Below are 23,112 nucleotides of genomic sequence, written 5' to 3'. Positions count from 1 at the left end.
ACTTGGCTTTGTATCCAGGTTTCGGTTTTTTTTTTGTATTATTTTCTACTTTGTTTTTTCAGTTTTCCTCTCTTATCTTGTTGTTTTTAACCGTTTGTTTCGCAGGGTAAAAGCTAAAAGTTCTCAAGTTGCAAATTTCACAAACTTTTGTTACAAATTTTAGCGGGAAACAGTAATTTTGAGACTGCGATTTTCCAAGCCAGCTGTTTCTATGGAAACAGCAATCTCAGAAACAGCGAGACAAAAAGAGTCCGACCATATTTTGAAGCTGTTCGGAAAACTTGTCAGGAATCAAACAGCTTTTGTGAAAAATGTCTGCCGAGGGAGAAGGTGTAGAGAATAAAGTTGCAAATGACGGCAACAGCGAGGAGCAACAGACGAAAGAAGATTCCCCTCAAGTAGGAATTGCCGTCGATCCAACACAGCCCGTCGATCAAAATGGCGGCGATATTGATCATGATTCTGCACAAGTCGTCACAGTTACGGAGAAAGAAGATGTTGCTGAAAAAGATGATGAGGAGAAAAAAGAAAAGAACGAAGTTGTCGATGCGAGTATTGATCCTAAGAACTCAATTACTACTGAAGAAATTAGCGAAAACCCTCCCGAAGAACAACAAAGTCCAGCGAGTCAAAAAGAGGATCCAAAAATGGATGAACCAGCCATGTCTGTTGTTATTTCAGAACCAGATAAAGACGTCGTAACGCAAGAAGCGAATGCTCAAACTGAGGGCAGAGAATCACCCATTGGGAATGCGGGTGTTTCTGTCGACAGTCCAGGGAAAGGAGATAACAGAGTGATCGAAACACAGTCAGAAAGCGACTCACCTCTAGTGGCTCCTCCTACATCCAAAGCTGAGAAGTCTATAGATAATGAAATCCCAGCGAAAAATGTCACAGGTCACCCTGAGTCTGGGGGAATAGCTAAGGATGGCTTTACCGCAAACGGTAAATTAAATGGAACACTTGATTCCCTTTTACAATATCCTAAGAACTGCCTCTAAATCGCACATTTTGTTGCAGTACTTGGGAAGTTGTTCTTCTGCACTCACTTACATAAACCTGCCAACTAGCTCCCATGTCTTAGACGTGGATGTGGTTTGTAAACTTCGATCTCACACCCATCATCCATCTGCCCTTTTCACATACCTAGCCGAAAGGTGAACTATTACAGCCTCAACTTTAGCCAGAATGATTACAGCCTTCCCTCTTGGTTCCTGTATCCTCCTTAGTGTTGGCTGTCACCAGAAGCTCTTGGTGCTTTTTGCAAAATATTACATAGTTTTGTAAATTTTTAATTTTTTTGTTTCTCGTGGTTCCTGCTATGTTAGGGATAGAATTTCATATCCTTTTTGACTTGTCCCCTTAACTCTCAGGTTCTGACCCAGTCCCCCTGCTTTCATGTTAACCAAGTTAAAAAAAAACCAGACTTATCAACCATGTGCGGTTTTCTTTCAGTTAAATTCATCATTATGCCAGAAGGCCATGTACAGAGCATGACTTGTTCCTTAAAGCAGTCCTTCTCTGAACTAAGAAACCATTTTTCATCAGAATTTAACCAGCCACCTCAAGTGATACTGATGATATTTGATGGTATGTATGGTTCTGTAGTCTGAGATTTGCGGTTGCTACTGTGCTCATCATTAATAAAGACTGAGTTGAAAATCCAATTCATTGATGAAAGATTTCATTCTTTGTTTCAAATTTCAAATCTTCCAGTGAGGATGAATTATATTATTTTGCAAAAGGGACCTGCTGTAAAACTTAAAGTTTTTGAATTTGGTTAATGGTGCCTGACATGACTTATCAGGCATATCTGAATATGCCATGATTTTGAATGAAGTTATATAATATTTAGTTATATAATATCTGTTGAAATTGTTATTCATTGAAGGAAAAATGGTAGAAGACCACACAGTGTTATCAGACCTGGGTGTTCAATCTGGACAGACAGTACAGGTAGAAATTCAGTCAGCAGATCCTGTCAACAGACCTTTACATTACAGGCAGGCATCACCGGCCTACAAGCTACCAGATAAAGTCAATGTCAAAGTAGAAGTTGGTAAATATATACAGATTTTTGTTCTTCCCTTATCAAATCATTTAAAATAACATCTGACAATGCAAGTTCAGAAAATGGCAAGAACAGTTCCCCAAATAGTTTGAAATGATTTTGGACTTCTGCATACAATGACATAAACCAATCAAAGAATCAACTTTTTAAACCATGTGTAACAAGTGCTTACTTTTAACGACATACAGTGTATATGGAATTCTGTATTTTAGCATTTTTTTAGGGAGTTTCTTACATAGGGCTAACCTTGAGACTTCCTTTTAAGACACATTTTGTCTTTTAGTTTACTTTATTCCTAAGTTACATATAGTTTCTGTAGTAAAGTATCTAATATGCAACTGTATTATTAATAATTTTCAGGTGGCAAAGAAGTTGAAGTTGTTGTTTATATCGTACAAGAGACTAGAAAAAAGCCATTTTTGGGTGGCTACAAACATAGACTGACAGGAGTAGAGTTCCATAATGCATCTGTACAGACCTTACCCAAGGTCCGTGTTCCATCATCTGTTGAGAAGTTTCATCGTGACACCCAGACATACAAGCTGCGAAACAGAGTCCAACAGACAACAAATACTACTTCCACGCAAATGGTAAATAAATAAATAAATTAATTAATTAATTAATTAGAAGTATTTTATATGACTGTGCATTAATACTACCTGCTCAGTTGTTGAAATTAAAATCTATCAAGTGTCTGTCCCAATGATAAAGTAATGAATGCCTTTATGAAAGTGTTATTTTTAATTAGTCTTACCTGTTTTGCAACCTTGCAGCAAGTTGTGTATTGAAAGTTGAATAGTAACTTGTTTCAAGCTTTTCTTGCGACTTCTTAAGTTGGTTTTAAGCCATGAAGATCTAGCTGTTTTTCCATTCATCAGTTTAACACTGTAATCACAGAAGCCATGATCTGATCTGAAGTAGTATTAATATCTTTTCAGTAACTTGTTGAGTTTGGCACTCTTATTAAGTTATTGTTAAGAGAAATAACTTTTACTGTCTGCTTCTTTAAATCTTCTTTGCTACACTAATATTGCTGAATTTGCCTCAATTCAACTTAGACCAAGGATGGCTGTTATGTGTCAAATGTCCAAGATAAAATACTGATACCTGGAAAATATGTCACTGCTGAACAACATCACAGGAAAATTTTAAAGAAGGTAAGCACATGCCTGTGTGACCATCGAGTGTGGACTGATTAATGAGCAATGAGATAGTACATCTGAGGATCACCTTCCAAATGCTGCTTTCAAAGAAAACGAACATTCAGCAGCTGTTCTGTGTATATTTTCACCCTAAAACTCTGTGTGGTAAATTTGAATAAGCTAAACCATAGGCGTGCATACTTTCCTGTGTCTTCAAATTAAACCACCATTCTTGTAAAGCTAGAAATGATTCCCGCAAATCACAGCGTTTGGTTCAGCCTTTAGACCTAATACACAGATTTTATTTTTTAGGTAATCATCCTTCAAACATACTGGAGAAGATGGCTGGCAAAGAATTATGTTCAGAGACTAAGAGAGGATCGCAAACGACGTCAAGAATGGGAGAGACAGGAGGAACTAAGAAAACAGAGAGAAAGAGCTGAAAGAATTAAGAGAGAATGGGAGAGAAGAATAAATCCTAAGACAAAGGAAGACTTTGATCTTCTCTATGCTCATTTAGAGAGTAAGTGAAATATAGCAAGAGAAACTGTTCTTAAGCAGCTGCCAGTTTTAGTGATAAAAGCTTTCTAATTTTATTTCATTTCTTTGTCTAGAATGGCGTAATGAAGAGATGGCTATAATAGATGAGCTATATGCAGGCCCTGAGCGAAAGGCAGCTCTTGTAGGCTTATTAGAACAGGAAGCATACCTAATTGCTTCCATTGATAGGCACAAGCTCTCTGCAGATGAAGAAAACAGAGACAAAAGAGTCAAGAACTTCTTGAACAAGGTTTGTGCAGGTCTACATGACTGTAAATGTCATGTGCATACATGTACATTGTGGATGCTGTAGTTAATTTTATCATAATATTAATCTTGTATGGAAAGATATGTTTAATCCAGAATATTACTCAAAGTTATTCACAGCCAAAGGAATATGTTTTTAATATCCCAATTTCTTTGCCAAAAAACCTAGAAGATCAGGACCGTATCCTTTTGCCTTTTTCTCATCATAATATCAGCTAAAATTATCTATTTATAATTATTATCCCTGAAAAGGCTGCTGCTCCAAAACAGTGGAAAGCTTTTGACGGCAAGATTACTGAAATGGACACGCCTTACACTATCCGTGCCCAGGAGTTACGGGACATTTACAGCACGCTCAGCATGAAGTACCTAACACAGGATGAAAGGCTGGACGTACTGCTGACTCTTAAGCACACAGTAAAAGAACACGACTGTAAACTGACACAAGAGATTATTGAGCTCATTGATAGAGAAGCTGACTTGCTGATGAGAGGTGTCAAGGAATCCAATCTTGAAGGTAAAAAAAAAACGCTGTCAGGTATCAAATATTACAGAGCTGGTCTAAATGTAAACATGCTCGTGTCAAGTGGACACAGGTTCAGAAATGAAAACTTGACTGTAACTGAAACAAGGTAAAAAGAAGAAACCGGATAAAAGAAAATTAAACACAATCCTGTTTTCTCAATACGGGTTGGCAAATGAAGAAAACAATCGGTAAAGTCTTCTTCTTCGTAGCTTTTCTTGAGTGTCGGAACCTTTGTTGTGTCCATGAAGGCCGTCACCGTATGGTATATGGTGGAAGAAAGGATTGTTACTTTGAAGCTGTTACTTTAGAGCACACAAAAAACGCTGTCAAACATTCAGCTGCTGTATATGAAGTTATTTCACAAGACTGAACTAACTCTGTCGTTGTTTTCCAGGTTTACGCAAGAGAATTTTAACCCTGTTCCTTCAGTACTGCAAAACACCTCTTTTCAATCCTGAGGCGGCTCGTCTGATCAAGGTATGTAGAATTAATCGAAACTTATTTTTCTTCATGTACAACCCTCAGTTTTACAGCGCATTTAAAATTAAATCAACAGTGAGTTATTTTAGCTTCCGTAACTTAACCTAAAAAAAAACATAATTCAACCAGCCAGTTAGAACTTAAAGTGAAGCCTGGCGACCGAACGACGAGAACGGTAAAAGTTAGAAAATCAGTTAATAACTTGTTGTTGGGTTTGCACCTGTTTGACCGAGAAAGTAACATATTGTTACTGGAAAGTCGTGGTTTTACGAGTATATTGAACCAATCTGAATCACGGTGAACGTGAAACCAAATGCTTTCGTTTGCTTTTCTTATTCCACCCTTTTTTGTCCATGGCCTGTGTTAAGTAACTCACCGATCTCTTTGTGTGGTTATTTAGGTTCCGCAAGATCCAACAGTATTACGTAAAAACATCTATTTCTGTCCAAGTTGCAATGCATACCTACCATCAACGGAGTTTCAACTCTCGTCAAATTCAAGGTACGTGGCAGGGTGTGGTCTGTGGTTTGAATCACCGTATGAATAAACCCTTTATTTACCCTCAGCAGTGTTTATAGCGCAAGGGCTAATGGGGCCGTGCAAATAACTGAAACAAATAATTCAAATTCAACATAACATTGTCAAGAATCCCAACTGACTGGAAGCAAACCAGTTGGCTATTTACAAGTACGGCCGAGGATTTGAACTCGGGACTACTGTCAGGGTGGGACTCGAACCCGGGACCGCTGGATTGCGAGTCCGGCGCGCTGACCACTCGGCCACGCTGCCTCAAATATCTGATGATTTTGAGAAAACGCGGAGATGATGTTTCCAAAGTTTTCCGTTCGTTACGCCATAAAATATAACTTTTTATTGCCATATTTTAATACGCCAATAAGAAAACATTAGGGATATATTTTGTTCGTCTTTTTTGGGATTTTGTGATTTGTTTCGGAACCATTCGCCCTGGGTTTTCAGGATCTGATCTATGTCTGTTTATCTCTTCGGTATATAGGGTCGTCGGAAGGTGTAGAAAATGCACCAAACTTGACAACGACGCAAGATTACGGCACGACTTCTCACAGTACAGAGTCATGTTGAAAGATCTGAGACGTTCTGAGGAAAGCTTTGAAGACGGTTCCAAGGTCGCCTACTTATTACAGGTATAAATTTGTTCCTAGTTGAAAAACGTCGATAATTTTATTATTAGATTTTGGTTCATTTGTTGTTTTTAACTCCATTTTTATTCAATCCGACATTGACTTTAACAACTGATTACTTAAAACTTTAAAGACTCTAGTGAGTTCTGTCCATTATGGTTGATGGTCGTCATTTTTTTCGTTTCTCTCAGGAGCCCGACCTGCGTTATCTGGTGGAAAATATTTGGAACAGTCAGAGTGTGCTGAGCGCTCATGAGGACCTGTTCGATTTGGTGCTTGTTCGATGGAACAAATATGAGGAGTGGTCCCCTTGGAATTGTATCTTACTCACAAAAGAAGAGGCATCGGCACATGCTAAGCTCGAGAACGTCACCGAGGTACTTGTTTTCTGTTTCATTTTGTTGTTATTTTCGTTGCTGCTGTTGCCTTCAGCTCTCGTTTTTCTCCTCTACATCTACATGTACATTCTACATCTACATTAATTGAGGAAGCAAAACGGTCGCTCTTAGTGCCGACGGCCAATTCACGCTATCTTAACGCGATTCCACGCTATCTTTGGTGTTCTTTAGTTTGAGAGATGCGGTCACACTAGGTTACGCAATATAAGGAAAGTCTGTCACACTGGCCACGGAAGGCGTCTAATCATTATCGAAAACTTCTGTATTTGTCGGCGAATTTAGCCAAGAAACAGATTGATTCTGTTGAATCAAGCAAGCATTTGCATTTTTCCAACGTTCTAATTGCGTCGTATTTCTGTTTTGCAGGCTTACGGACGCATGTTTATCGGCAAGATTCTCCACAAACATGTCCTGGCAAGGAACTACTTTTCACGGCTGCCTGGAATGGCTGAGCACATGAAGAAAATATCAGTCCAGAGTCAAGGATTAGCTAACAACGGACTCAGAGCAGCTTCGCTGAAAGCGTAAATCCGTTCGATTAACAGAACTTACTTGCCCGTTGTTTCACACCTTTCAAATTTTAGTTTTGAAAATGTATTATTCGGTCAAAATGAATGAATTTGGGAGAGAAGGAATCGATTTCGCCCTTTTGGATGGATTTTTTGACCAGTGCCTGTAGATATGTATTATTTTCCTTGAGGAAAATAACGGAATCGTTACGCGGGTCATGTTGTAAATAAATTGATAGTTTACTGGAACAAGCAGTAGTGTGTCCAAGTGTTGCGAACTCTGCAGTTTTTCATGATTACAGTAACCTTAGTTTAGCCAGTCCTTGAAGAAGTAGTTTTATGGGTGGGTTTCTCTAACCCGTTTGACCTGTGACATTGCCTGATACCTGTGACCATCGTCCGTGTAGTTAACTGTGACCCTTGTGCCTGGGCGTGGTTACATTTCCTTTAGACGCGCCTTAGTCTTAGGGTTCTCTTAGGTTACTCCAGGACATTCTTAACCCGGTGTCACAGTGATATGTGTATCCCCGCACACATATCACCAGTGATATGTGTATCCCCTCCAAAATGGCGACCAGTGATATGTGTATCCCTCACCCCCCCATCCCCTCTACTTTAAATAGCAATATCCTCCTTGAAAGCGCTCTCGTCGTCCGGTTTTTTACTCGACGAACGACAAACCCAAACAGACTTAAAACACAAATCTCAATTTTTGTGGTTGAAAAAGCTTACGTATCTGCTGCTGGAATTGTGTTCTTGATCCTAACTGGTTTTCTGCGAGCAGGATATAACGAATTTAAAGTTGAACACCAAATGGATCTAGATATATTTCAATTTGAGTTTCACGGCACCGGATTTCTTGGACGATATTAATTGCGCGGTGCATTCTTACCCCTCGAGTAACGCATATTGTCCACTGTTCATCGCCTTGTTTGCATCTGAATTATTCGTGGAGTGAAACACCTATCACTGTTTCGACCCGCTCCCCATAAAATGAGTAGTGGCACTCGTGTATCCCCTGCACCCGCTTTTCAGTTCGACTTTTTGTAAGATATGTTAAGGCTCAAGCTGTATACATTGCTATACTGCGAATATTGCTAGCAAGTTTCATAATAATCGACGTTTATTCTTCGGTAGATAGCCTAGACAACGGCTGTCTTCAGGGGATACACATATCACTGCGCCATGTAATAATTAGTGATATGTGTATCTCCTGCATGCGGTCGTGTACAACCGAGGTCAGTGAAACTTCAGAAATCTCAAGATATGAATAAATGCCGGGTGTTAATATTGCTAGTAAGTCAGTTTTGACATTGCAAATGTAATGGGCATTTTTCCTCTTGGGTAGACAGCTAATATAACAGCTGTGTCCATGGGGATACACATGTCACTAGTTCATGAAATAATCAGTGGTATGTGTATCCCTTATTATCCCGTGCACGCGTGCACGTGTTTTTAGTGAAATAATCGAGTTTCAAACTCCGGTAAACCCAAGCTGTGTAAAAACGTCGGGTGCTAATATAGCCTGCAGTTCAGACAAGGCTGATGCGCTATATTACAACAGTTGTGTTTATGGGGATACACATATCACTGCGCCATGAAATAATTAGTGATATGTGTATCCCCTGCACGCGATTTCACTTTAGATATTTAGACATTCGAGTTGGAAGCTCCGCAAACCTCAACCTGGGTATAAACGTCGTCGCGAGTAAGCAGCCAGCACATTTCGGCAATAATTGGCCCTTTTTTCGATCAGGTAGATAGCCAATCGGCTGTGTTTAGAGGATACATACTGAGATCACTGCGCCATGAAATAATTGGTGATATGTGTATCCGCTGTTCCAAGTTTTAGTCAGATATACAATCGGGTCGGTTGGAACTCAACCAAACTCAAGAAATCCTAAGCTGCTCCGTTGGGCGCGAATTAATTTCTGGTTTCTCCTACTCTTTGCAGCGCTCGTTGGAACCTCGCAACCGAGTCCTCTTTTCGTTCGTTGAATGCCCAGGCGCGTATCAGTGTTTTGTGTATCCCCACGGGGGAGACACATATCACTAGTAACATGTATGCGGGGATACACATATCACGGGGATACACATATCACTGTGACACCGGCCAAACTTTAAAAGACCCCCGAAACTTAAAGTGGTGAAACCCGATCGTGATCTTCTGTGTTCACTCCCTCCGAATCATTCAACAGGAAGAAGATATAAAGTAAAGGTCAACCTTTGAACGATAGTATGGTGCTTTGTCGTTTAAATGGGTTATTGACCAAGCGTGCATTCAAGATGGCTGGATATTGGCCAAGTTCTTTGTTTACGCAGTTATGGACCGAAACGGAGTCGAGTTCCATAAACTCACATGCCCGCTCACGGAGCCAGCCATATAAAACATTAACATACTAAGCTGTACGTAGATTCTGATGTTTGTTGACATGGATCAACATTCGGGAAATTACCCGTATTTTATTTTAAGGGAAATTGAGGTTCCCGCATTCCCCGGGGGGGGGGGGAAACCGCCCTATATGGGCTATATAGGTATGTGCCGCTGTGAAGGGTATGGTTTTCAAGCAGTTTACTCTAGGATAGGGTATATACTGAAATCAGAGCGTTTGGGTCTCGAATAGGGTATCATTTTTCACAAAACTGACTAGTTGGTTGAAGATTTTATCTAGACTAAGGAAACCAGGAATTGCCACTCAAAAATATAAAAAAATCAAATCAGCAAGTTTAAATTTACGCAAATCAGTCTCAACAGCGTCGATAGATGGGGGATTTGGGGAGTTTACTCTAGTACAGGGTAGCAAAATTCAGCTGAACTAGCTCTGGTATAGGCTAAGGGTTCCAGGGTCCCAGCCGCACATCCCCGCCCAGAAATTCCCAAAGTACCTCCCCCGGGCCGTATTCCCGCTCCGTGGATTTCTCCCTGTGCTTCCTTCCTCGCCTCGTTGTGAAGCTGAAACCTACCGTCCCCACCCCACTACCTAGGGAGAATAATGAGTCAGTTTCAGCGGTTTCCCATTTGTATTGTTTTAATTTATCTTTTATTTTCCTTTGCTCGGAAGAGCCCTAACTGTAAACCTCTTTAGGGATCTAAATATGAGCTTCAATGGCCTAAGACGAATGCTAAACATTAACACAGCGAATGCACTTGCTTACTTCACGAACGTCAACTCGGACAGACGGCTGGGCTTTCGAGTCTATGATGACATGTTAGACGAAAAGTACACGTATCGAAGACCGGAGTTTCTTCAACTGAACGAGGAGTCTGAACAAGCAGCCTCGGACCATGAATCAAGACCGATTATTATTCCACACAGGGAACTGCCCTTTAATGCAGGATATGCAGAGTAAGGTTTCATAACTTAGCCTATAATCTCATGTAGATGCGACCGCAGCTTTAATGGTTGCACGGAAGATTTTGCGCTCAAACACGTACTGCTTTAACTTCCTGCTGAAAGGAGTTAAGCTTATTTTTGGGCTATTTTCCTCCCCTCGTAAAAATAAAACCCCTTGATTTGAAGTCGGCAAATATTTAGAATTTATTTACCGCTCAAGGAGGAGGTCCCAACCGTCGTGATCGCTAGAATTAGTTTCTGTCGATAATAACCCAGTGTACAGGCTGAATAATAAATGAGTTGGGCTTCACACAAAATCACCAATACTGAGTGGTTGTACTCCAAATAACTACAACCTGAGAGAGTTAACTTATTTGATGATTCTTGTCCACATTTATTTTTCATCGTTTTCTGTAGATGTCATGGTAAAAACAATTGCAACTTATATTAAATTGGCTTCCGTGATCTCAACGGGACGTTTTCGAATTCTCTCTAAATTTTAATGATAAGAGGGGATTGTACCTTTATTTTTTCCTGGTAATTTGTTGCCGACTCACTTTGCATAAATAATTATCTTCGCATACAGACATTTAACTTTTTATATTTCTTGCATTTTCCAATGGGAGCACATTATTGCACTCTCTCACAGTTTGTGCTGATGCCTCTATTTGCTTCACGGCTTGTTTCCAATGGTCCTGAAAAGTGTCATGGGAGTGGTTAATTCAGATATTTTGATTTTTATTTGTGCAATGTTTTTATGTGGTATTTACTAGTAAAACAAGGGAGTCCGCACTTGGCTCAAAAAGGGTCTTACACCTGCAGAACTTGTTACTGTTTCTGTAGTGTGAACAAGCAGGAGGCTCATGCGGAAGTCCAGGGGAGAGCTTGATCTCAGGCTATGAACTCGTCTATTGAACTTAAGTGTATTGCAGGATTTGTCAGTTTGTCACTGGTACCAATTTACATGCGATTGAGTTGACCTGGATTGAGTGTCACACTGTGAGAGTAAAGTGCCTCAGAACTGTCTGAGAACACAACACAATCTAACATGCCAGCCACTGCTAGAACCCAGACTGCCTGATCTAGAGTTCAGCACACTAACAATTTGGTGCCTGCATGGCAGTTAACAAATTTTGCCATCACCAAATGAATGTTCAGTGGTATGGGCCACTTGGGTTGTCACCACAGCACTGGAAAGTAATTTAAAGTAGACTAGGTTTTCTAGTAATTTACAGTAAGTACTGTCAATCAATGTCTGGATAGAAGGTGCTCTACATAGATAACCAATAATAGAATTATGTCTGCATCATCAAAAAGGTTTCTTGTTTTTATTATTTTATGAGCAATTTACCACTTTTTCAGAACTATCAATGCCGGGAAGACACCGCACAAGAATGAGGACCAGTCTGTCACTGGAATGTTTTGCTTAAATGTCAGCAGATCAACTAGTGAGTCTACAGAAAGTGAAGGAAGTCCTGAGCATGTTACACAGGTACATGTTAAATTTTACAACTTTACTCTCTAAAAATCAATAATCCATAGGCCACCTTAATTAATAAATCCGGAAGGGTGATTCACACACTGTGCCACATTTGCTGGATCTACAGCAGTATTATAGTAGTCACTGATCAGTCATAGATCCTTTGCCAGGCTGTAAACTACATGTACCTTGGACTATGCTTATGAATGCATCCATGGACCACCCATAGAAACCCAACCCATGGGCCACTTTTAATGGACCCAATCTATGGATCACTTTTGTGGAACCAGTCCATGGATCAACCTTATGGGCACAGTCCATGGATTACCCTCGTACACCCACTCCGTGGGACCTATTCCATGAACTAGCCTTACAGACCAAATTCAATCTTCTGTAACAAAAAATCATGGCAACTGGTGCATTTACCTATATATATAAGTCATAGCACAAGAAAACACCGACAATGTTCATTCAGGAAAGTTCTACACCCTTCAGTCCTAGCATGCACAGTGTTGTTAGTACAGGGACAAATACTGAAACAAAATGGAGCCTTATCCTTGTGCCTAATGGGCTGTGGTAGCTATAGGTTCGTGAAGAAAATGTACAGCCACCATCATTTTCCTTACAGAGGATTGGATCACCCTTATGGACTCCATCCATAGATCACCCCTAGGGTTCCAATCTACTGATCACCCATAAGGACCCAATCCATTGATCACCCTTAAATGGACTCAATTTATGGATTGCCCTGATGGTCTCAAATTATGGACCACCATTGTGGACCACCATGATTATGGTCCCAATTCCTTGATACCCTTTTTAACCCAATCCATACATGATTGACACCCTGTAATTGGCCTAGTGTATGGACCACCCTTTTGCACCCAATCTATGGACCACTCTTACAAACCCATTTCATAACTGACCAATTTGGAGCTGATCCCTTGCCCATCCTTGTGAACCTAATTCATGAATCAAATCCTACGGGATTGATCCATGGACCACTCTTTTGAACACAATTTCTAGACGACTCTTTTACACCCATAATTTCATAAAATGACCCTCGTGGAACCAATCCATAGAATGTTCATGTGAACCTAATTTATGGACCATTATTGTGAACCCAGTCCATAAGCTGCCTTTATGGAACTGGTCTAATTGTGGGCCATCCTAGGACCATCCTACATCCCATCCCAGGAGGACCTTTCCAGATTCAGTTCATTAATGGGTGGATCATGACTCATTGAAGGGGACTCTGATTAGTTAAGTCATGAGATTTACCAGGTAGGATCTATGGGCTAGAGCCGGAAGGATGGTTTCAGGTTGGACTACTAGTAAATTGACTTATGACCTCAAGTGTCTGTTAAAAGGGGTGTTCTCTTTCAATGGTTATAGCAAATGTTAAGGCTTTAATTTAGTTCCTCCTTTAGGCAAGGGGTTTACACTTGGGAGGATCATTACAACTAATCTAGAACTGACTCTTTACAGATAAAGATTCCCTATGCATATTTTGGGATATTTGATGGCCACGCTGGATGTGGGGCAGCTCTTATGGCTGTCAATCAACTTCATATTCATATTATGGAGAAGCTGCAGGGAGTGAAGGATTTGTTGGCTTATGAGAATGACGAGAAGCTTGCGACGGCTGAGGAGTTAGCTGAGGCTGTTGTCTCCTCAGTGACAATTGATAGTCTAGTTATTGGAGTCTTGGAAGAAGCTTTTTTTGAAATGGTGAGTTTGTACATATAAATTACTTGCTATGTCAGTTATGTTTCTCCATACAACTTCTATTTTGGAGAGGTAAAGAAAGGCATTGCATGTGAGAGTTAAGCGTCTTGCCCAACCAAAAAATTACAAACAATATTCTAGACCTTTTTGAGTCTTTATCCAGAGGCCAGCCAATACTTTAAAAGTTGTGTGACTGCTCTACGTTCTTCTTCTGTCAGGATGAACAGATCAGAAGAGAAAAGGTAACATATAGGATTGATGGAGGCTGTGCAGCCTTAGTAGCTCTGTTTCTTGGAAAAAGATTATACGTGGCTAATGCAGGGGACTGTAGGTAAGACAAGTTACTATCATGACTGACATGAAAAAGTTAGGAGATGAACTTTGGTTTTAGCAACATCTTTGTTAAATATTATTGAGTTTCCAGTAAGCATTACAGTTTTCATATCAGTTGCTGTAGAAATATGCAAACCTGTATGGTTTTTTTCAGTGTTTCTCCATTGTGTTTCAATCTCCAGCAAAAAGACACATGTATGCAACATGGCTGTGTTGTTTGTTCATGGACTAAGGTTGAGGCCCAGGGTTTTGTCAGAAACCGGACACTGTAATTTCACAAGCAAAAACCAATTTGATAATCCATAATATCTCTGTGCATCGATTTACGAAAAGATTTTGTCACAGTGGTGAGAGTTTCACATGGTTTTATTTCTTATATTGTTTTATGTCTTTGTTTCCTTAGAGCAATTCTAGCACATAAGGGAAAAGTTGTTCCTCTATCAAAAGACTTCACTCCTGAGTCAGAAAGACAAAGAGTTCAACTACTTGTAAGAATGGCTTCTTGTACAGTATTGGTTATTCTTAGACAAGTCAAAGTAACAGCTTGTAAAGTGCTGTTAGTTATCCTTATCATTGTCTCTTAAGTGATGGAACTTGTAGAAAGAAGAGCTTTTACTGAAATGGGTTGCAAATCTTTACTTTCTTTCCTGTCACTTCCATGAGCACTTGCCCACTTGTCAGGTCTCAACACTAACCTGATTCCAAAACTTTTGTCTTAATATTAAAAATAATATTAATGTAGCTGCCTGTTTCCTGATTTAAACTGTTTGTAAAATCTTTACAAGCCTGCTGGCCTACAAAACGCCGGTACTCTACTCCAGTGTCTTTATCTTGGATTGACTAGCAGGTTACTACCCATCGTTTTTGTCAAGATTCCTGTTTGTATATACCTATAGAACTAACACAAGCAACTTCATTAACCAAGTTCAAGACTAAATTAAGTCACCACAGTTTTAAGAAAAATTTTTTCTACGGCCTCCATGAAAAGCAGTTATATTTTTTGGGGAATTTTTATTCCTTGATTGTAGTTAGGAAGATAGATAAAATAAACTGATGGAAATACCGTGTATAAAATAAGTTATTGTATAGTATCGTAAAGTACCCAATATGGGGTTGTGACCTGGGCTTGAATAGTCGACCGCAACTGGCTAACCTCTTGACCACTTCACCCCTGCAATGATATTAACTGTCTGATCTTTTTTCCAATCAGTGTATTTTTTTTCTTTGGTAGGCTTATCAGAGGCCCCAGCTTCTTGGAAGTGACTTTGGTCGGCTTGAATTTCAACAGAGAGCAAGAAAAAAACATATTGGTCAAAAACTTTTATACAGGGACAGACATATGACTGGCTGGTACGTTGAATACTGTTAGTTAATTCTTGTACAGACTGAGACAATTTAAAAAGTGTACAAATATCAGACAAGTACAGGTATGATCTAAAATTAGGCATAAGCCCAATTTAACTTTGTTACCAGCTCTGAGATGTTTGTGTTGAGAAACGAAAAGTTTCTTGTTCCTTGTAACGGCGGGCTCTTGGATACTGAAAAGAATAACAATGATCGTTATACGGCAAAATGCAGGCTTATTGTTGTTATTCTTGGTAATCCAGAACAGTTTACATTTCATTGCTCCATCTAACGCATTAAAAATGTATTTGAACAGGGCTCTCAAGACAGTGACTGAGGAAGATACAAGAAAATTTCCTATGATTAATGGAGAAGGAAAGAAGGTAATAACTTGTGGAGCAATTTCATGTGAAATGTAAGCTTTTTAATTTTAGTCAAATGCAACACGCGCTTAAAACGTGCCTACCTTTGGTGTTACTGTCAATGGAAGACATGATTCTTGATACATATTCTGCCTGTATTGTTATAAATATTATTTGCAGTCTTGCTATTGTTACTGACACTCAAACGATGACGAGAAAAGCGTACTCCAATCAGAACAGAGAAATATGCACTGCTCTGTTTGTAGGACTTGCTAGCTACTTTACTAAGACTGAATTAGCTCAAGTGCTTTTGTTCACCATTTGTTTATTTAGGCTCGTCTGCTGGACACCATAGGGACGACCCGTGGATTTGGGGATCACGATCTGAAAGTTGCCTTCTGTAGTCTTCCTATCAAACCGTTCCTTACCCCACAACCGGAGGTAAGTTTAATGTTACTTACTACAGCTAGTACACATATCTGTAGTGGCCGCAGACATAATTGCATCGCCGTCGTCGTCGTAGACTTCGTTAGGTATCATTTCAGGTCTAGGGTGACTGATTTTAGCAGACAGGCAGGTAGACAGACAGACAGATATACAGACAGACAGACAGACAGACAGACAGACAGTCGTTCATGTGTTCTTACAATGTGGGCATGAAGACTTCTAGCTTCCATCAGGTGCTCTTTACTAAAGTGTGTGTTACGATATTCTGTACATTCAGGTTCGAAAATTTGACTTGTCCAACAGTAAGCTGACTGAGGATGACGTGGTAATAATGGCTTCTGATGGACTTTGGGAGAGGTTATCCAGTGAAAAGGTAATCAAATGGACTGCTGGATTCACAAATCAACAATATTTGAAGATTTTCTGAGTACGGTACTAGCAAGAGGTTAACATCTGTGGCTCTTCTGCTGGTTTTTGTGAAGGGATGAAAAACGTTCTGTTCATTTACTCTACTCCTCACTTCTTCAGCCTCTCTGCTCCACATCCTACTCTCCCTCCCTCCCCACGTCAACTCATTTTCTTAAAAATACTCCACGTTGTTTAAGCAGTTAGTACTGAGCCAGAGCTTTTCATGTTACTTCTTTTTCTCTTGTTAGGCTGCTCTGTTAGTTATGGAAACATTTTCTAAAGTTCCTAAAGAAGACAAAAGAAGGTATTTATTGCTGGAATGTTGTGAAATGTGTGTTTGATTGCGTTTTTGTATAACCATGTTTTGTTTCTTGCAACGTATGGAAAATTAGAAGAAGACAGACTGCAAAAACACGGTAACATCAAGTCATGGGTAACCGGGAGTAATCCCATGTATTTTATGCTTTGTCCGAAGCCAGGATTACAAATGTTTTTGGGACTTATGTCCTAGTCAGTTATGCTATTCTCGTAAGCGTTCCTCGCAGCGATTTTGCTTTGCGGTTTACTTCCTGTTGCTCAAGCCAATTGCCCCTGGGTCTCCTGTGACTGATGTTGAAATGATGGATGATCGCAAGTAGTTTTGTTACAAATTTAATTAGTAATCCCTTGTTTGGTTTCACATAATCATCACAGTATACTCGAAATGAAACCGCCAAATAAACGCCTGATGAGTCGATGTATTTTATCACTTAGTTATCCCTTATCCTTTGTTGTAGGTACGCCATGGCAGCCCAGGCCCTTGTCGGGGACGCGCGAGGCACATTGACGGAGAAAGGTTGGAGACGAACTAATGGCGAGTTAGCCTCATATGATGACATCTCAGCATTTGTGATTCCCATTAGCGAATGCAGCAGTGAAATGGCCAAATTTACAGTTGAATACGACAAACCAACGTTGAAACCAACACATTCCCTTGACAACGAGGAGGATTGAGCTGTTTAATATGAACAGAAAAGATTTTAGCGTAAGCAGTTTTGTGTGGATTTTGTTGGTAGTAATGTGACCATATTGGTTAAAAGTCGGTGTTGGATTGAGGACGGGTATCCTGGTCACGTGTGTGGGGTGGACTGGATGCTAATTTCGTGTGTCACTCCCTTATTTCCCATGATACCTTTCTTTCCATGCGATAAGAGATGACTGTACGTCAATGAAATGAAAATGTCAGCGGACTCCGTCGGCACAAAAAATAGTTACAATAGCGTTAAACCAGACGTTGATAGTAATTATTTTAAACTTCTGGTCGAACACATTCGTGAGAACCGCCTTTGAATTTCGTTGTATCTAGCGGGAACAAGAAGAGTATTTGGAAAGTGTCTAAATTGATTTGTAGCTGTTAACTCTTAGAGAAACTTTCAATTTGTTTTCCCGTTCCGCTGGACAAATGTAACGAGGGCTCTGGGAACGAGATTGCCCTTTCCGCCAGTCTTCGTTTCTTACTGCGCAAGCGTGGCAAAACGAGCGACTCTGGAGAGTTTGGCTACAGGATCGAATTTGATTGGTCAGTTTAAAGAGAATGAAAATGAGCGGACGTAGGCACCAGCGACTTGGTTGAGTCACGTGTTTGTACGCTAAGCATACGCAATTCTATCACCCGGAAGTCCGATATTTTGACGAAGACTCTGGGAATGAAGTTGGAAACTATTTCTGAACGGAAGATGTTTCACGAGTTTTCTATGAGCTTGTCGATTGTTTGAGAATGAGGCTTGCTATTAGCAGCCGCCGCTTACCAATTCCCGAAATTCAGTGACTCATTTGTAAATAGGATTTGGTGAAAACTTCTTGTTCCCGCAGTATTAAGTGGTTTAGTCATATATTTTGCAGCTTCAAATGTTGGGTAACTCACACATTACAATTAATTATGAACACTCGATTTATCCCAGTCGTAGAGTATAATACTGTAACAAATATTCCACCATTGGAACTCCCCTTGGGAGATAATGTATAAATTTAATTGAACATGTTACATCAGAATTTTTAAGGGAGATGGTTCATGTAAAACATGGGGACATTTAGTGGGCACTTTCATAAGTTCATATTCGTCCCAGGTAGCCAAGCGCGCCAATCTAGTGCCCGGTGCCCCAGATTGGAGTAGGGATGTATGACTTTGGTCGATTAGGATGCTATTTTGGCACAATACTGAATGGCAAGAAAAGCGTGATATGGGGCGTTCTCCATTTTACCAAAAATTCCGAAACCTTCGAAACAGAAATTTTCAGTCAAAGTTTCCGCTCAATCCGAGAATTGTTGAGTTTACGAAATACGAACCATTCAACAGAGAATTCCGGGAGAAAATCAAATCAATCGGAAATTCCCGGCATGAAATTTTCGAGAATTTGGGTATTCCTCACGAGGTTGTTCTCTTTTCGGGACATTTTGGAAAATGATGTTCCTTTCACCACTGGAAATCTCCGGAAATTAAACCCAGAATTTTTGGTCGAATGGAAAGCGCCTAAGATCAACGAACCAAGATAATTTAAAACACTGAATATGCCTTCGAAACATACACCAATATACTTAGACTTTTCCAACTCGAAGAGAATAAAATTTGACCACAATGAGTCCAAAGAATCTAAACAAACGCCTTTGAATTCGTGAATCGTAAAATCAATTGTGTTCCTTTTATGGTTCGTTCATGGAAAATTTAGAAAACAAAAAGCATTGCAATGCTTTATAATTTTGGAACTACGCCGGTTTTGGTGGGAATTTAATGGAAGAGATTACTTAATTTTTAGTGAAAGATACTTTACATTACTACAACATTGAAATGCTACCTTCGTCTAGCAGATCACTTGTCTTTATCTTGAAATAAACCTGCGTTTTCTTTATCACTCGTGTGCACTTGGCTACCTTTCAGAGGTTTTTTTCTCGAGCGCCGCGGCAGGTTCCCAGGCTAACACAAATGCTAAGTAATAGGTTGCAATCATTACGTACTTGTTAATTTATTAGCTTCCTCTACAGCGAAATAAATGCATTACACACATGTCTGATTAATCCGACTGTATTCATTATATTCTTATCCCATCTAACGTCCACGAGAAAGCACGTGTAGGGGCGTGGTCGTCCTGTATATACTTAGACTTTTCCAACTCGAAGAGAATAAAATTTGACCACAATGAGTCCAAAGAATCTAAACAAACGCCTTTGAATTCGTGAATCGTAAAATCAATTGTGTTCCTTTTGTGGTTCGTTCATGGAAAATTTAGAAAACGTTTTATATTTTTAGAAATTGTATTTAGCAGGGCCCCTCTGGATACCAGCCACTGTGCTGAATGGGCCACCCTGCATAAATAAAGTTTTACCTACCTACCTACCTACCTACCTACCTGTACTGTTCTTACTATTATTATATGGTTGTGTCTCACAAGGACTGGAAACTACCGAATTCATGAATTTGATTGGCTGAAATCGATATTGACCGCGGTCTAGATTTTCCCATCTAGACCGGCATCTAGACCGGTTTCATTTTGCGTTGAAAAAGAAGCAAATCAAAAATGTTCACCGTTTTCTTTTTTTTTCTTTTCTTCTCAATCATTTATGGAAGTGCCAAAAAGCCTGATGACAAAAAAAAAATAGAGAGGACGAGCAAATTTCGGCAGGTTTAAGTTAAGCTCATCTCCGTTTGCAAGCAAAATGTCAGCAAACCAGTTACATTAAACGAATTAACGTTTTCTTCTTTGCCATGTAATAAACATCTTATTAACCGAGCTAAGTAGGTCTGTATGGGAGAATCTTGACCTCGGTCTGTACTCACGACCTCGGTCAAGATTCTCCCATACAGACATCCTGCTTGGTTAATAAGAGCTAAAGAAGAACCTTTCTTGGGGAGGTAGAATCTAGGAATATATATTGGATCATTGGATAATGCAATTCAAGAGTTTTCATTGGCTTAGCCATCGTGGGTTATGAGCTATTATACCATGCTCTACAAATATTGTAAGCGTGCACGTGATTTCTTGGGACGGAGTCTCGGGGGTAGAACGTTTGAATGTGGGATCGGTTGATCTTTTGAACAGAGTGATGTGCGATACCTGGCGGCGGTTACGCTATCGTTTTAAGCGGAATTGCCGCACAACTTAACGTTGCTTCTGCTTGTTACATATATATAATTCTATCAAACTTCTTAATATAGATATTCTTTGTGCACCTCACCTGTGAAATCAGTTCATTCTTGTGTAATTCCAATATATCTCAGAACAGTCACACCTGCAACTGCAAGTTGGGTGCACCTTAATCAATGAAAAAAAACTCACTTTTTCCAGACCATGAATGACTCAACTGACCAGACTGATGAACTAAGTGACCTCTCCAAAAGAATTAAATCTCAACAGTAAGTATCAATTCAAATCGTTTAAAAAACAAACAGGAAATAAAACACTGTCACTACTTTATACAAGATTTATCAATTTAAATTTGTGATCATTAAGTTTATATGATTATACTATCTGAAGAAGCAATCCTTACTTAATACAGAGATGTTAGCTTCTAAACTGCTCGTACAGCAGAATTCAGGGAATCTGAACACCAACTCAGAGTGAATATTGACAAGGCATCTAGACACCTTACCTAGTTCCCCTTGCTTTTCTGTTGCTGTTAGTGTGGCAGAACTGATGAGGCAGATGACGAGGATGTCTTGATACACTTAAAGAGAAAACAGTAAATGTTCCATGTAAACTCAGTTCTGAAAATCAAACTGGCTATGAGCTACTCAACTTGGAAAACGCGCCAATGGCCAGCCTTTATCCCGCGATTTGCTAACTTCCTGGCCTCAGGCAGATTTTCCCTACTGTATCCCGGGCAACTTCTCCAGCCACAGTTTTAGAATTGGCGCTGCAACTGTGGCTGCCCGCAAGGGAATCCCGGATCATTTAATTCAAGCCTTGGGCAGGTGGTCCAGTAATGCATACCAACTCTACATTCGCACCCGGCTGAAGCCTTGGTTAGTATCTCTTCGCAGCTTTCTTAGAGGCCACCCAGCTCAGCATTCCTCCGCCTGCGTAGTCTCGCTGTGGCTGAGCTGGGAGATGTGTCTCTGTTGTCTACTCTGCTATCGGTTATGGTGCTTGGGTTTTATGGGGCCCTGGAGGTCCTATGTCACTTTGTTCGCGGGACCTCCGGTCTCCCAGCACTAGAAGGCCGGATATTTCCTTGGGTGGTTGATGCTCACATTGTTGCCATGGTTACATCCGTCTACTGTGCTTCCATCTCAACCGGCCTCTAAGGCACCAGCTCCCAAGGTCATCTTTTGTCGATGAGTTTAAAATTGATTGAAACTCTAATGGCAGGAGTTATCCAGGGTTTGATTTCAGTTTTAACTTGCGTTTAGATAACTGTTTAAGAGGTAAGTGCATACCGACTATTTCGGATACTTTAGAATAAAGAAAATCAGACATTGGAGTATGTATGCAACTCGCCTTCCCAGTCAATTGATTGAATATCAGCAATTAAAACATACACATCAAAGTCATAGTAATCCCTCCTGTTATTTGGAGAAGTAGAAATTGATTTCACAAATAAACAATCAGTCAGGTAAATGGTCTGTGAGATCATAAGCAATATTGCCACTTAGGGTAAAATGTTCCAAGAAATTGAAGAAGATATTGTCAATCGAAGTTTCTGAATGATCAGTAATTCTAGTCGGTTGCAAAATATGTGGTTGAAAAAAAGAATGTACCCAAGGCGTTTAAACAATTTTCTGCATCTTAGTGAATTCCATTTCAAGCAAATCTAAATTGAAGTCACTCATCATTACGCAAAACTTATACTCTTTACGAATTCTTTCAATAGTTGAATTCAAATATTCCACGAACGATTCTAAATTTCCATTTGGGTGTCTATAGGTCACAACACAAATCATATTACGCTGAGAATCACGGTGAATTTTAATCCATAAAGCCTTAAATTCCCTAATTGTAGTAGAAAGGTCTGACCTAGTTGTACAATTTACCTGCTAGTTAAATGGCCCCCCATGCTATAGCTTAATCACTAGTTTGTCAGGTACTAACGTTTTACTGCTAGATCATTTTACTGAAAACAAAAGATGCTTACTAATAGCGTTTTAAGCAGTGTTTGGAGAGCACACTACAGTGGTCAGCACTTATTGTTCCACAACAAGAACTTCCAAGGTTTATTGAGCTGTTGAAAGTCTCTACCTCGGATTTAATTTGTGTTTTGCAAAAACCAAATGTTTCATTCTTTTCATACTTATTCTGTTATGGGGCGAGTTCGTTCTAGACAACGATGATAGATATCTTAGTTTCATAAAGAAAAGAATCAAATTTGAATCTTGGTGCAATTTTGCACTAAATACCCCCCGAAGACCTGAGAGAAAGGTGAACGGTGTGGGAGTATTTTCAAGGAGGTAAAAAAAAACCTGAGAATCTCAGGAAAAATGTACAATTAGAAAAATTCTACACAAGTCTGTTCGTTTCATAATAGGATAGAGCTTTGTTCTCTCGGAGATCAAAAGGCACCATTGAAAGTGAGAGTTCCGTGGTCTATCCAATTAATTATCACGCACTATCA

General features: G+C 39.8%; 2 protein-coding genes across 2 annotated transcripts; both read left to right on the top strand.

Moving 5' to 3' along the window:
* Positions 1-175: 175 nt before the first annotated feature.
* LOC110056560 (IQ motif and ubiquitin-like domain-containing protein) lies at positions 176-7,345 on the top strand. Its single transcript, XM_020763063.2, has 13 exons — positions 176-945; positions 1,456-1,590; positions 1,892-2,059; positions 2,432-2,661; positions 3,130-3,228; positions 3,526-3,736; positions 3,828-4,003; positions 4,273-4,537; positions 4,941-5,023; positions 5,427-5,527; positions 6,042-6,189; positions 6,378-6,563; positions 6,951-7,345. Exons 1-13 carry the CDS (start codon positions 312-314, stop codon positions 7,110-7,112), a joined length of 2,598 nt encoding a protein of 865 aa, XP_020618722.2. The 5' UTR covers positions 176-311; the 3' UTR covers positions 7,113-7,345.
* A 2,756-nt stretch (positions 7,346-10,101) lies between these two features.
* Positions 10,102-19,581, top strand: LOC110056770 (protein phosphatase 1H-like). Its single transcript, XM_020763300.2, has 11 exons — positions 10,102-10,440; positions 11,791-11,920; positions 13,397-13,639; positions 13,855-13,967; positions 14,373-14,457; positions 15,201-15,319; positions 15,630-15,696; positions 16,009-16,116; positions 16,400-16,495; positions 16,779-16,834; positions 17,307-19,581. The coding sequence occupies exons 1-11, from the start codon at positions 10,190-10,192 to the stop codon at positions 17,521-17,523; spliced, it is 1,485 nt and encodes a 494-aa protein (XP_020618959.2). The 5' UTR covers positions 10,102-10,189; the 3' UTR covers positions 17,524-19,581.
* The last annotated feature ends 3,531 nt before the right edge of the window (positions 19,582-23,112 follow it).

The sequence above is a fragment of the Orbicella faveolata genome, unplaced genomic scaffold, assembly GCF_042242905.1.
Source record: "Orbicella faveolata isolate gen_17 unplaced genomic scaffold, um_ofav_v1 contig_35, whole genome shotgun sequence".
In the NCBI taxonomy this organism is placed as follows: Eukaryota; Metazoa; Cnidaria; class Anthozoa; order Scleractinia; family Merulinidae; genus Orbicella; species Orbicella faveolata.
The sequence above is the reverse complement of the archived record's forward strand: the minus strand, read 5'-3'. Positions and strand labels throughout refer to the sequence as shown.